The sequence below is a fragment of the Choristoneura fumiferana genome, chromosome 18 (genome assembly GCF_025370935.1).
Source record: "Choristoneura fumiferana chromosome 18, NRCan_CFum_1, whole genome shotgun sequence".
Classification (NCBI taxonomy): Eukaryota; Metazoa; Arthropoda; class Insecta; order Lepidoptera; family Tortricidae; genus Choristoneura; species Choristoneura fumiferana.
In genome coordinates this window covers 11,885,540-11,900,650 of record NC_133489.1, presented here as the reverse complement: position 1 = coordinate 11,900,650, position 15,111 = coordinate 11,885,540, and the positions used below count along the sequence as shown (strand labels likewise).

At 35.4% G+C, this 15,111-nt stretch overlaps 1 protein-coding gene across 8 annotated transcripts in view; it reads right to left on the bottom strand.

The window, feature by feature from the left end:
- KCNQ (KCNQ potassium channel) overlaps positions 1-15,111 on the bottom strand; it is a 108,084-nt gene that overhangs the window by 28,436 nt on the left and 64,537 nt on the right. For 7 of the 8 annotated variants that reach the window (XM_074102109.1, XM_074102108.1, XM_074102112.1 and 4 more), the window contains 4 exons: positions 13,041-13,169; positions 12,606-12,716; positions 12,035-12,222; positions 11,806-11,957 (listed from right to left, as the gene is read on the bottom strand). In XM_074102109.1, the coding sequence (XP_073958210.1) occupies positions 11,806-11,957; positions 12,035-12,222; positions 12,606-12,716; positions 13,041-13,169 (580 nt within the window). The remainder of the gene's footprint in view (positions 1-11,805; positions 11,958-12,034; positions 12,223-12,605; positions 12,717-13,040; positions 13,170-15,111) is intronic. The other variant, XM_074102110.1, reaches the window with a different exon arrangement.

The window sequence follows — 15,111 nt, the reverse complement described above, 5'->3', positions numbered from 1 at the left end:
TCACGATCAGTCTAAGTAATGTAGAGCTACTTATACTTAAGTACCTATTCGTATTCACATTCTGCCATTGAGACAAAGAAAGAGTAAGTATCTTTGTCACTAAAAACAGTTTAAGTGATCTGATCTAATAAGAAAACCATATTTTTATATAATATACGCTGTTTTCTTAATTGATAGGAACATACGAATAAAACAATATACATATAATAGTAATCAAAATACAATAAAATATCAGTCAAAAATAAAATTACAATGTCAAATTAGAATTAAAATAAAAAAATAACAATAATGAATAGTAAAATTTAAAATATTTAAATGTAAAAATATAAATTATTCCTACTACCAAATGTTTAAAACTATGAGCGTTATGAATACAATTACATCGGTATTGATTTAAAATAATGTTGAAAAGAACAAAATTTGTTACAAAAAAATAAATATAAATTACTAGCCTTTACCCGCGATTTCGCACGCGTAAACCATAGATCTAGCAATTGAATTGAAATTTCGGGATTTCGCAAAAAAACCCGTAAAAATTCGTCATTTTGCTATAGTTGCAAAAACCTGCGCCGATCCCCAATCCCCAAGATATCCCCAATCTTAGTGGTTGTAATTTAAAACGTTAAGGTTACATTAGAAAAGTTGACACTCGTAGTCGTTAATAATTTTTAAAATTTCTAATTTTTTGCGCAACTTTCTTATTTTTTTTTGTATAAGAATCTTCTACAAAGTATTATAAAAAATATGGATGATATCCGTAAAGTCGATCTCAAGTGATCAAGGGAAATAGGGATTCATTTTTTTTATATATACGAGGAGAGTTGATTCTAAATTTACCGCCATTTAATTTAGCTAGGTACTCAATTCATAAGGCTGCATCGACGAAACAACTTAATAATGAGGTCAATGCAGCGGTTGCCATTTAATGCCTGAGCAAACTATCGATCGATGTGTTATCTCTTTCTAACTTAAGCGCAAACGCTGCTAAAGATTGTACTCGTAGCCTTCACAAAGGGTCGGAATGACTTTAATTTCTTTACGTGTTGCTCGATCTTAAAGAATGAATATTGATACAACCGAATTCTTTATTTCCTTTATTTATTTCAAATTGACGATTGGACGTATCGATGACTTGGTAGAGTATTTCTAATGATGAATAATTGAAGTTTTGATATAATTTTTATCTAGCCCATTTTTTTGTTTTCGTTGTAATAATTATCAGAAGATTTTCTACTTTTCAACGAAATAGCCACGCATTTAGGAAAAGCTCGCTGTATGTCGTAAAAGAGCGGTGAAATGAAACGACTTTATTTTTATGGTGCAATATCTGTTGAGTTCTTTTGAATTTTTCATTTAATTTCGGAGTGCGTATTTTAATTCACGAGTTATAATTTTATAAACAAAAAAATGCTCCTTTACGGTGAACTAAAAGTTTATAACTATAAAATAGAACTTAATTATTTAAACCCACACACATATTATTAATATTTATGTTATGTTATGTTATGTTGCCATGCCCTTGCAGGGTGTCACATGTGTACTACTTAATTATTATATTTCCACCTTTAAATTGTAATGTGACTTGCAATAAACGATTCTAATTCTAATTCACATACTCTAACGTTATGATGACGGTAAAATTAGGTTTTGAATTCTCGTAACTTACTCAGCCCAGTCGGCATAAAATAAAATTGTAGCCGTAATCACGGCATTTGAATTTAATAAACTATTGTGTAACGATTGCATAATAGTAGGTTGTGCACCAAGGGGATAAAGCACTGTATTATGTCACGGGCCCGAACGAGCAATCCTTGTAATATATATGTCGACGGTCGATTTAAAATCGGCCAGATCACGAAATTCCTAGGCATATGATGAAATGGCGCCATTTCATGATATACCTAAAAGTTGGCCAGGCATATCACGATGTGCCTGAAAAACAACACGGCAGATCTATTAAAGCAACGCATTCGTCGATATTCTTAGCTCTATACCGGGCACAACGTGATATGCCGAACAAAAGAAAAATTTAGGCACGATGAGCGAAGCGAGGAGTGGTTAGTATGAATTGTGACCACAACGCACGAGCCAAGCGTACGAAGCGAGCGTACCGCGGCAGCGGCCGGCTTTTAATGATATGCCTAGGAATTTCATAATCTGCCTAAACGTCACTAGGCAAATCGTTAAACGGTGAGTTTTGAACGATATAGCGGATTCCCTTAGCCAATTCATGAAATGGCGCCATTTCTAGATATGCCTGGCGATTTCGTGATCTGGCGGATTTTATATGCCGCCGACATATAGAATCAGAATCTCGGAAACGGGTCCAACTATTTCGATGAAATTTGGTATGTGGGGGTTTTCCGGGATGACAAATCGATCTCGTTTGGTCTCATCTCGGGGAAAACGCTTATCAATTATCGAGTTTTAGCCGAGAAAAGCTCCGTCACCTTAGGTATTTTACTTATTAAAATACTATTTTCATTTCTTATATTATATATTTTTTTCTTCCACTTCTCTGCGAGTAGATTATTAACAATGCCTAAGGCATCTAATTTAATGGACTCCGGAGGTAAATTACTTTCGTCACACGACATTTTCTTAACCTCATAACGCCCAAAGTACTTTATAAAGGACTTATTGTAATTTGAACATCAAAATCTATCATAAATGACATAAAGTTTGATGTTCATAAATCAAAAATTTGACTTGGGCGTTAGGGTAATGTTTTATCTTCTTTTGCAGTTTTAATACTTAAAATTGCAGCGTATTGAAACACTTGCGGCTTTTGTTTGCCGTAGCGTGACCAGCTAGATTTTCGAATAAGTTGCTTCGAATAAGATCCAGCTATACGGGCTGTACGCCGTGCGATTTTGACGAAATTAGACTTTAAAGGCATGACAATTAGAACTATGAGAAGTGAGAATCACATTACTAACCAGCGGGTAATAATGAAATTCAGTACAAAATTACGCCCCGCGAAAGCCAAGGACTACAATGAATTACTTTGAGGAAGGTTTGCATGATATATAATATTAGGCATTGTCGAGCAGGTGGTGTGAAAAGTACTACTACCATATTGAACAGTAGAATATGAAAAACTTATCTACTGCTACGTTAAGGAGGCCGTATACGAAATTTTACCGATTTCTCTAATTTAAGTGACCCACCTACCGATTTTTTTATTAATAACCCTCCTTCGGGCAGTCGGTTAAAGGAGTTTCAATGCATATAATAGTTATTTGTGCAACAAGAGAGCAAAGTCGTTTTTTGGTGCGAATGTTGATTTTGAATCCCGAGTAAGCGAAGGATTCTAGGATTTAAATTAAAGGTTAAAATAAAACCACATATATATTTAGAAGACAAAAAATTCAAAAACCTTCAAAATCCTATTCCGATTGTTAAGGAATAAATATAGTTTACTTAATTATATTAAAAAAAAAACTCCAAAATGATTCATACAATCACCATTACATCTTTAAAAAATCACTTAAGAATGTCAGACAACGATCAAAAGTCTCCGGTAAGTATAGACAGGTTTTAATATGGAACGAAATATAAATATGTTCAATTATATTTTTCAATTTTAAAATAGTTTTAAATTTTGAAACTATTGGCTAAATATGGGAGCTTTTAAAACGTCACTTCATAAACAATAAAAGAAAAGAAAAAAACAGTGCAACAATTTTTTTTGCTATTTGAATTATGAACAGATATGAACAGATGGCTTGTCCATTACTCGAGCTTACGTTTTTAAAAAGTAATATTGTAATTTTGAACAAAGCATTGTTTTTTTTCCTCGCATTCAAAGTGAAAAGTAGTGTTTAACGCGAGACTAAACATCCATAATGACACTCGAACTATAGCCACCCTCGCTTTGCTCGGGTGACAAAACATCTCGTGTCATTATGGCTTATTTTAGTCCCTTGTTGAACAATCTACTATATCATCTAACGTGTGGGCCGCTTATTTATTGGGTAAAATTATATATGTTGTGGACCAAGTGATAAATCGGTCATTTTTTATAATGCCCGGGCATTATGAAAAAAGACCAATATGAGATGGCAATTTGATAAAAACTATTCAATTAATTACATTGTCCGGGCATTATACATAATGTCTATCCCCTAGGCAACGTCTTAGAAAGTAAAAGACGGCAAAGTAATAAAAAAAACATGTCTCATTACTATTTTTTTATTTTTACGTAAAATTGAATGAATCTATAAACATCTGTCAAAATATGTAAAGTAAGTTATATTTATGGTAGAATTTAATTCTGGCACTCGCCAGCCGCTGCCGCGGCACACTTTGTTGTCAATCTGTCTGTCTGTTCGTCCGTCCGTCTCTCTCTCTCAAAATCCTTTTTCTCAAGAACGCGTCGAGTAGTCCATCTGAAATTTATCTATATCAAATATTCAGGTCTGTTACCTTATTTGCAGTTGATAGGCTACGTGCTACCTATGTCGATATACAGGGACAACCAGCTTTCCAGTGGCAAAATTAGGTTGGTTCCTCTGTACAGTATCATGTTTTTGTTTAAGCAAGCTTGGAACTTTTATTGGTTACCTAAAAAATCTGTACCTACCTAAAACGCCTCTGTAAAACTACTTGAACAAAATCAACAAAGTTCGGCGTACAATCTTTAAATACTACGTTAAAGCATTTTAGAATAATAAGTACCAAAACTTAGATTGTAAGGGGAGTTTGCGACACAGGGTAACAATAAAATTTCTTTCGACTTGGGATATCTTTTCCAATTGAAAATCTGTGCTTACTGCGCGCGATAAAACGCCCGACTTACAAATGCTTGAGGGTTGAAGGACCTCATTTTAATAGAGCGGGCGTTGGCAAGCAGATCTTGGAATTGCAATCTCTGAGCACTTGTCGAAGGATCTGGGAAACTATAAAAAAACGACTGGACAAAAAAAACCTGTACTGAGATACTTGTATCCAGTAATAGCCGTTGTGTCCAATATCCCCGAAGGGTGCTGACCGTTATTAGAACGAAGTTGAAACTTAATTACCTGTTCTTTTCTCGTAGACAGACGTTCTTTAAGTGATATTGTGTAACAGACAAAGCCAATTTAGAACTTTAATGTTTTAATAAGACTACAGGAACAAGTATTGTATCTCGAAAATCTCTTTTATTTCCGAAATCCGTTGTTGTAGGAACAAATTACTCACATTTGATATCTCAGCTGATCTAAATCTAAATTAAAAAACCGGCCAAGAGCGTGTCGGACACGCCCAAGATAGAGTTCCGTAGCCATTACGAAAAAATCAAGTAATATTTTTCAAAGGATTTCGTACTATATTACGGTATTTTCCAAGTTTAGGTACCAATAATTGTCAAGCAATTTTAGCAGCTATAATTTTACTTGTAAATTTGATATACTTACTACCATCCTGTTTTTTTAATTTATTTTCCATCAAGCAGTTTAGATTTTAGAGGGGGGGCGGACGCTCGTTTTTAATGAAAATTTACACTTTACAGTTGAATATTTCGCAAACAGACCACTGAATAAAAAAATGTCCAGGCAACCCCCTAATGGTTTTAAAAAATCTATCCAACGATACCCCACACTATAGGGTTAGTCGAGAAAAAAAATGGGATGGGAGGTACCCTAATTTTTTTATTTTACCACTGTCGGCGTGACTGATACGAGTATGTAAATTACAGCTTTCTAGTACTAACGGTCTCTGCAATGAGCTTAGCCGCGGACATACCGACAGACAGACAGACAGACGGACAGACATGGCGAAACTACAAGGGTTTCTAGTTGACAACGGAACCCTAAAAATATTCGATTTTATTTCTTTCACGATATCAGATTTAAGAGAACTTTAAAAATGTTTTTGTCCAAGTAAAGTTCCATTAATTTCTCGGAATAAAATAAAAGTTGTAACGGTTACAACCGATTTTTAATAGTAGATTGATAAACAAGGGTTGTAATTGATCATTTACACTCGAGTTGAACACTACTTTTCATCACAAATGCGAGGAAATAAAGAAAAAGCGTTATAAATGTATACAAGCAATGAATTCGCCGCTAGAGGCGCTAGTGTAGCGTGAGGTCTCTGAAATGTCAAATCTCATAGTTCTTGGGTGAGCTACGCGGGATTATTTATAATTAGAATAATTTTGTGAATATTTTGCAATATCTGAAATTAATTATGGCAAATATGCGTTCCGGGGCAATTAATGTCTGTGTTATGAGACAGTTTTGTCTTTCAGAAACCTTTGTCCTCCATTTTTTCCGAACAAAACAGGGACTATGCAACACTGTGGCATGCTCGATATTTATATGGTACAGTTTTAATTTGTATTAAATATGAATAATATGATTTTTTTTCTTTCTTTCGATAGTAACGATATATACTCGTACTGAGCGGCAAAAAATCTGGCCCTCAAATGTATGCAGAATCGGTAATTTTGTATGAAGGGTGGGCCAAATTTTGTGCCGCTGAGTATATTTCCAAAATTTTTTTGAAATGATGATACTATCAACTTATGAAGGATTTTTCGAAAATCCCATGGAATCGGATAATGTGGGACATTCAAGTTTGTATGAGAAAATCTCATTAGGTACACTCGGAACAACTGTATCGTGAATTCGTTACCACTATTGAAACTTTTTCGTAGAAAAAGTCATAGTGACATCGCATTGCTTGACAAGGGAATTTATTATGACACTTACTGCGAGAACGTTCTACGGTGGGTCACGACTCAAAGGTTTATTAATGTTTCGGCGAAAAACATTTGGCAACCTGATTCATTTCGCAACTTTTCATTTCCCAACTCTTTAATATTTCTGAAACTATAAATATTTCAGGATTTTTATAAAACGAACCTAATCTAAAGAGTTCTACACGATGGCCCTGAAATAAATCCTGAAATATTTACAGTTTTAGAGTTACGAAATGAAAAGTTGCGAAAAGGCAGTACCCGGGACTCAAAGGTTCGACTAAAGGTTCAACTGCACTATATGGAGTATTGTGTAAATATCGAAATCTACGCAGACGAAGTCGCGGGCAAAAGCTACACACACACATACACACACATGTCTTCAAAGATGTACGACCAAGGACTCATGGATTCATGAGCCACTATGGAACCTTTTCAAAGGTAAAATCATTACGATTTTCCTTGTTAATTAATGCGATGTAACTATGACGTTTACTGTGAAATGGTTCCATAGTGGCTCTTGGATTAAAGTCCGTGACCGTACAGTCGAGTTCATAAGCTTGTGAGCAAAAATTTGATCAAAAATATCTGAACACGACTCTATTGTTAACGGCGTAGATGACTGTTCAGATCTTTTTGATAAAATTTTCGGCTCACAAGTTTATGAACTCGACTGTACAACTAAAGATAATAAATCAGCTTTTTTATTTCATCTGATTTAAAACTGTATTATCTTAAGTATAAGCGAAATTTTACATTTTAAAATTTTTATAAGGTTCTGTAGTTCAAAAAAAAGTTCTACTCGTAGTTTCTAGGTTAGAAGAACTTACACCCCCTTAGTTTATACATAAGTAGTGTCGATCGATACACAATTTGAACTCCTAACTAAATACATGACATGCATGTGCTGAGGCAGCTTCAGTTGAATCTTAGAAAGTAGAGATATAGGGCGGTTGGTAGTTGAATAATCCAACCCTACTCAGTCAGTAGTTGATAAAGTAATAAGTTGGTTGTGTTTTTATGACAGCAGATGTTTTTTGCTAATGAAAACATTAATACCTATATTGTGTAAGTATACTAGAACTATGTATGACCAATTTAATCTAGGTATAGCGTTTCCTTTTCTTTATTTTAATTACATAGATACGCCGAAGAAAGCACGGAGAAGGAGCCTAAGACTAAACAATAATCATAACAATAATGCAGCATTAATAATAATGCAGTCCAAAAAATAATTATTTTAGGTGTAAGGGCAGTGACAATAAATCACCCGTCTATAAAATTTCGACGAATAAATATTTAGTACCTATTGTGTCAATATTGCAGTTTTTCACATTTATTTTATCCTCCTGATAAATGTATTTAAAAAAAATCTCAATCATATATATTACCTTCGCAACGGGTCTATATTAATTCGCATTACAATAATGTAAATAAAACAATAGGACAATAATGTCCTAATTTAAATTGGCATAACATTACATCGCATAAGAGTACGCATAATGTAAATGCGCATATTGTGGATTGGGATAATGGTAAGTTGGCATCAATTTAATTAGCATAACATTACTTTGCATAAGTATTCAATTAAACAGTATAAACATAAAATGATTATTTTACTTAAATTGAAATTTTTATTTGTCAAACAAGAGTCTTTATATAAAGTGTTACATTAAGTAAAAAGTTATTACTAAAAGTAAAATGACGATTGTTTTATTTACTCAATTCAATTAGATCTGAGAAGTGAACTACTATGCAAAAATATCTATTATTGGGCTATTATAAAAAATTACCTAACATCGAAGGCTAATTCGAGAGCTGGATACACTACGCTTCGCACCCACCTTAGCCTTCTGAACCTAACCTAACCGATTCGATTTTGCCCTGAGCAATCGCTTGATAAAACTATGCGAATTCATTTTAACAGTTTAAGTTTTATTTAATAATGTTACGCATTATGTGAATTCATTATTATGCTAAATAAGTGTCATTGAAGACGCAACTGAGATAAATTGATAATTTTAGAAAAAAACATACAGATGACGGGTTACACCTAGTTAACATTATGAAATTGGTATATCAATCCCTCTTGACCATAATTAAGCACTCGTAGACAATATCTTTTAGTTCTGTCCATAGTGTGGTCATTTTAGGGAGTCATAGATCAATATGATTGTTTTTTTTGAGTCCTTTTTTATTTTTTATTTCAACTCCAAAAAATGTTTTTTTTTTTATGGTATAGGGGGCAAACGAGCAGGCGGATCGCCTGATGGTAAGCGATTACCGTCGCCCATGGACACCTGCAACACCAGAAGAGTCACAAGTGCGTTGCCGGCCTTTAAGGTAGGAGTACGCTCTTTTTTTGAAAACTTGTGTTACTTTTACGGGTATCCCGTGAAACCATATCGAAAATACAAACTGAGACATGGATGCACAGAAAAACCAGAAAAAGAGACCAGCACTGGGAATCGAACCCAGGTCCTCAGCAATCCATGCTGCGTGCTATAACCCCTACACTACTGCTGGACAGGAATCTAGACACGAATTTTTTCTATGCTTACATCTCAGGTTGCTTGTTTCTACTCGTATAGTCATAGATCGTTCAGGGGCACCACGTCTCATATTACATAATATATATAATGTCAATAATGCATAAGTTCAAAATATACCTATAAAATCAGAAAAAAATATTATTGGAAGACATAACCTACGAATAAATAATGAGACCTATTATTTGTTCGTAGGACATAACAATAAAATTGCGTAAAGTACGTTGACCATAATGGTCGTATTAACATACCGACTAAATGCATATGTTCACAACTTATACTTTCAAAAAATATAAAATATCGGCTATCCAGAATCGGAATCCAGAAAATACCTTTGTCATATGGGTCAAAATGTAGGTTTACCGTAATTGGGAACACTTACTTAAAAAGATGCTTTCTTTGCTGATGCCAAAAACAAATTTCCAAAACGAGAGCTTCGGTCGCTTCCTCAGCCGTTTTTTGCCCTAGTCCACATTGCTCGCTCGTTACGCTCGCTCGCTAGCCGTTATTTATAATTTTTACTTAAGGTATCTATATAATTATTAATTATTTACAGGAGTAAAATTAATCATTAAAAATGTTTAATGTAACAGCGAGCGAGCGAAGCGAGTAAGCACGAGAGCGCGGAGCAGAAGTGACTCAGATAGATAGAAGGTTCAGAAGGCTAAGAGGGGAGCGAAGCTGATGTTAGGTCTTTTTGAACGTATAGCTAATTCGGCATTGAAATTTTAACGATATTCCAACTTAATAATATTCCGATACATTATATATTTAGACTATTGGCGTTTTAAACTAATTAATTTCGTATGTAACTTATTATTTAATATGTACGCATATGCATTATTGATGTATCCATTGTATAAGTGAATTTATAAGTGGGTAGATAACCTATAGGCAGTTTATAGAGCTACATGTTTTGCTACAAAACATGCACATTTTAATTAAAAATATGTGTCATCGAAATATTTGTGCCTATTTGTTGTTTTGTTGGACTAAGTTATATGTTTGTTATGTGTATGAGAGCTAGAACAGTGTACCTAAGTGTAAATAAGAGTAATTGTACAGGCAGTCTTGAGTTCAACTCAGACAGGCGGACGATTATGATGTCCTAGGTACATTCATAGTTTGGACCTGATAATTATCTAGTGTCGTAGTTGTAACATCATAACAAGTTATCAATTACCATATTACAATTAAATATTTTACAGATCTCCTATTAGCTACCTAGCATGCACAATAAATAATGCAAAGCGGTGGATTTTTTCGTTTTGTTTAAGGTTTGTAAACCAAATTTAAAAATGAAAGCCTGAATTTAAGCCATTCCAATAACGTCATGTAGGTACGCTATTCGCCTCGTGGTCATAATGTAAAGATCATCGTGTTAAATCTATGATACTCTCAAGTTTTGGCTTGACAGAGTAAAAAAATATGTAACTCCACATCTCAGCGCTGAAAGTACGCGGAAGCAATCATAACTCTTAGAAGCATTCATTGTTACTCAAAATGTAGAATGCAAAGCTTCGGATTGCACATATTTTAAAGATTTCGAAGCGATTTGCTACGCGGGTGCCTTTTAATTAAAAAAAAGTGAATGAAATAGAAAGAAGTAGAAGGTAGGGTAGGATGCCAGCAATCGTGACTGGAGCTAAGAGAGATAGCCAGTAGTATAACCGGAAGTCGAATTTCTGTCCGGGCTCAATGGTACTACATTATAAACAAATCGCTTTTCGTGTATTCACATTCTCTTCTGAAAAGTTTTTACTAATAAGAGTTTATAAGAAACGCAGCAGAAGTTTATCGATTGTAACTGTCATGCCATGTGCCGTCTAAAAGATGGAGAAGAGAACCTTTAAAGCAGCTTTTCCAACAATGAAGTAGACAACACGCACGGTCTCCGCCCGATGTGCGATTATCTACGAAACAGGGCAACATCAGGTCATCCTCCATTCCATCGCACACTGCACAATGCACATCAAGGTAACTGTCCGGGTACTGTGGTTCGTGGTGGCTGGTCGGAGTGGTTGGATGTGGCAGGTGTGTCGTGAACGTTGCTGAAGTTCGAGTGCGACTCATGACAGGCTAGTCAGAGATTAGGATAAGTTTTAAAGAACTCAAAATTATTTACGCCAATTCCGATTGTTAAATCGAATGTAAAATATTTTTCATATTGTAGGTAGTTTTTAAACATAAAATGTTAGTAGAGATCATTTTTGTCGACGATACAACAAAATCTTAATGCGCTGTGTAGTTAAGGATGTGGTGGAAATCGAATTAACCAATCAAAACTATTATTTCTTTAATTTGAAATGGCATGTAAATTTTTACATTAAGTCGATCATACTGTTATAGCATAGAGCTAAGAAGAAGAATTTAGTAAAATCATAATTAATTTATCTACAATATGTCTTTATCTACAATGCTAAGTTAAGTTGTGTGTTAAATTTGAGCTGTTTTAGGCATGTCGGATTTAATGGAGGTAACAATGTTTTTGTTTAGTATTCCTATTTAGAAACAATGCTGCACCCCGACAGTTGCGTGTTAGAAGCACGAATGTTATTTGAAACGGCTTACCAAGATTTTCAGCACTGGCGTTGACGTCATACCGGTGCGCCGGCTTGGAGTGCGGTGCGGGCGAGTGCAGCGACGTGCTCTTGTGGCGGCGGATCGTCGGCAACCGCGACACAAACGATGCATTGTTCTTGAACGAGGCGCTCATCACTCTACTGTCAACATAAACGGGATCATAACTCTTGGGCGGTCCTTTGGGCTGTCGTGAATGGCCAGCGGCGGGCGAGCCTACCTGGTCTGCGGGCTGGGCAGCGGGATTTGGTGGATCTTCCACGTGGCCACGCTCATGGAGTGCTCGTCGGCAGCGTAGCATCGCCACAGTGCTTGTATTAACGTTGCGGCAGGTTGCCGTCTCCTTATCATGTGCTTTTGCCTTTGTTGCTGTTGTACTTTCAACGCAAATCCCGAACCCAAAATTCCCTAAAGAAAACATGTTACATGTTATTATGCAATTTAATTTTGTTGGACAAAAAAATCAAAGTGAATGGTAAATACCATTTACGCCAATCCAAAATAAGTTAGTATTACAGTACCCGGCGATAAAGTTTGCACATCGGTCTTTGGAAAGAAACTCCGCTTATATCGGTAGTAAGTAACTAAGGCAACGGTAACACACTCAACATTAAGTAACTACAGATAAATTCGTATTAAAATACATATAAGAACCGTGACTCGTGGGTGCAGATATTTGTACTCATTATAAGTACAAATGCCTGTCCCTACCAGGATTTGAACTCGGTCAGTCAGCTACTGAATCAGAGTCTCCAAGCACTAGCCTATCAAAATAAATAAGTGAATCTCACAGCAGGGAGCGCGAAGAAAGATATTCCGAGTAGCGCGCAGAATGAAGCGATGAACTTTCCTTGCCAGGTCTGAGGCACCATGTCGCCGTACCCCACAGTGCACAGTGTGATCTAGCAACAAGTATACTACGTAAACATTTATGGTACGCCGACACATAGAGCAGAAGCTTTTAACGATAATGACGCGTGCTAAGGTATGATGACCTTATTGCCGTTATTATTACAAAGGGTTTGCTTGCGGCCGATCGATACTCACGAGTATCTTGTCATAACAAATTACTTAAGGCAAGGTGGACTTGTAAAATATTACTGCCAGTGAACAAATAACCGTTAAATATTACTAATAAATAACAATTTGCATGCATTCAAATGAATAATACCATGTTGTTGTTGAAAATGACTAGTAATTTAAATGACAATTAATTTTATACTTACAACTCCCCACCATAATGCTTCAGCAAAGTTTTTAAATTTTGTGTTTTCGACGTCTTTCTCTGCTAAATAAACCAAAAATGATGCAAATATAAGGCCCAGGAATCCTATATACAATGTTGTTATCAGTTCCTGGAAAGAAAAGTTTCTATTAGTTTTGTCGCGAAAATCGAACACATTTTTGAGAGAAAATGATTTATTAAGTTTCTCGGTACAGTCGAGTTCATAAACTTGTGAGCAGAAATTTGATCAAAAATATCTGAACACGACTCTATGTTAACGGCGTAGAAGCGTGTTCAGATATTTTTGATCAAATTTTTGCTCACAAGTTTATGAACTCGACTGTACTATTATGTAGTCGTTTAGCCCGACGCGGCCCATTCGCAGATGCTGCTTTCATCGGTTGTGGTGTAATTACTTGTCTGCTAGATAATGGTGGCGCCGTCACTGTCACTCGGGTACGTAATGCCCGTCCGTCACACAATAGCCCTTCCGTTCCTCGTATAACGAAATAACCGTCAGTTTGTCTCGAATGGGCTCTGGATAGATTTTCTCATCGTTTTATTTGGTTGTTGAAATTAATGGATTAGGTTAACTTCCTCGGGAGATTTGAAAAGTCTCCTATTTATAACTGTGATATTTAGTTAGTTTAACTTTTAAATTCCTTACATGAACAACTTTTTTTTTTCATGTACCTGTCCAAAAACAACCAGTGAGGGTATACTTCCACTATAGAGCAATACAAATGGATTATATGTATAAGCTCAGTCCTGTTTAGTTTATTAAAAGATTATCATTCCCCTGATTGGAATAGATAAGGTGAAAGAAGAGGTCAAAATGTGTCACATTACGAGTATAGAATTGAAAAGTCCGAAACAAGTCTTAGTTTAGCGTACTTAGGCAATATTTTTATAAAAGTTTATTCTTTTTACATAAAAAAAAACATTAGACATATTTATCACGAGACTTATACTGAATTAACATTTGTTTACACAATATTAACATCTACTTAGCTGTATTTTTTTCAGTGTATCCTTGTCGAATTATTGAGTGCTCATTAAAGGGAATATCGAGTTGAAAACATGCCTAATGCCACTGGGGTAAAGTCAACTCAACTTAATTTAAATTTAGGGAAAGATGGCTCCATTAAGTTTTTTTTTTATGGATGTGGTAGAGTAAGTTTACGATGATTCCAATGCCACTTCCAATAATATAGCTCTTGTAAAGTAATGTGAAAAAATCTGTCGGTGTCATTTTTTTTATGAAGGTTTACACACTGTCAAAGGAATCATCGTAAAATGGCACTATCATTTTTTTACAGTCAACGATAATAGAAATAAAACATAACAATGACGGATAAAGTTCGTGAAAACCCCATTCAGCGCTTCCGACCATTCCGGGAAGTTTTTATCCCCTTTGAACTAACTCCAAAAACTCTATCTACGGTTCCTATATATTGTTTATGTGATTCTCGTTTCCTCTATTCGTCTGTCATTGAGATTATTAGCCTCAATCCCCTCCAGGGCTTAGTTAGAGGTAACGTTTTACAATAGCCGGGCTAAATAACTGTAGTGACTAAGTGTTTGTTGTTACCAATCCAAGAGTTAGAATGAAGAAGGTAAGTTTTTTATTATTTTAGGGTCGGGTTTAACACACACACAAACACCACGCCTGTATTCCCAAATAGGGTAGGCAGAGCACACGAAACGTTACCGCTTCGGAGCCACTTTTAGCAATTTTAGGTTTAAAGTTTGACAAAAAAAAGTACAATAGTCGGGTCGCGCGGTCGGGGGTTGAAAATAGGTAATATTGGTATATTATCAGCTACAGCACTACACTTAACAGTAGGTAGGTACATATGAAGAAAACTGATAATCTCAAATTAATTATGTTTCGCACATTAATACCGAGGTGCGAGCCCAGGTTCGAACCCACGATCCTCTGCTCTGGGAGAATAGGTCAAACCACTATGTCAACACGGCTTGTAAATAATAGGAGGCAGTAGTGGCGTAGGGCTTTACTTCTAATAATTGCAATGAAATAGAGGGGTGTACATCGGCTGGTCTAAAATTCT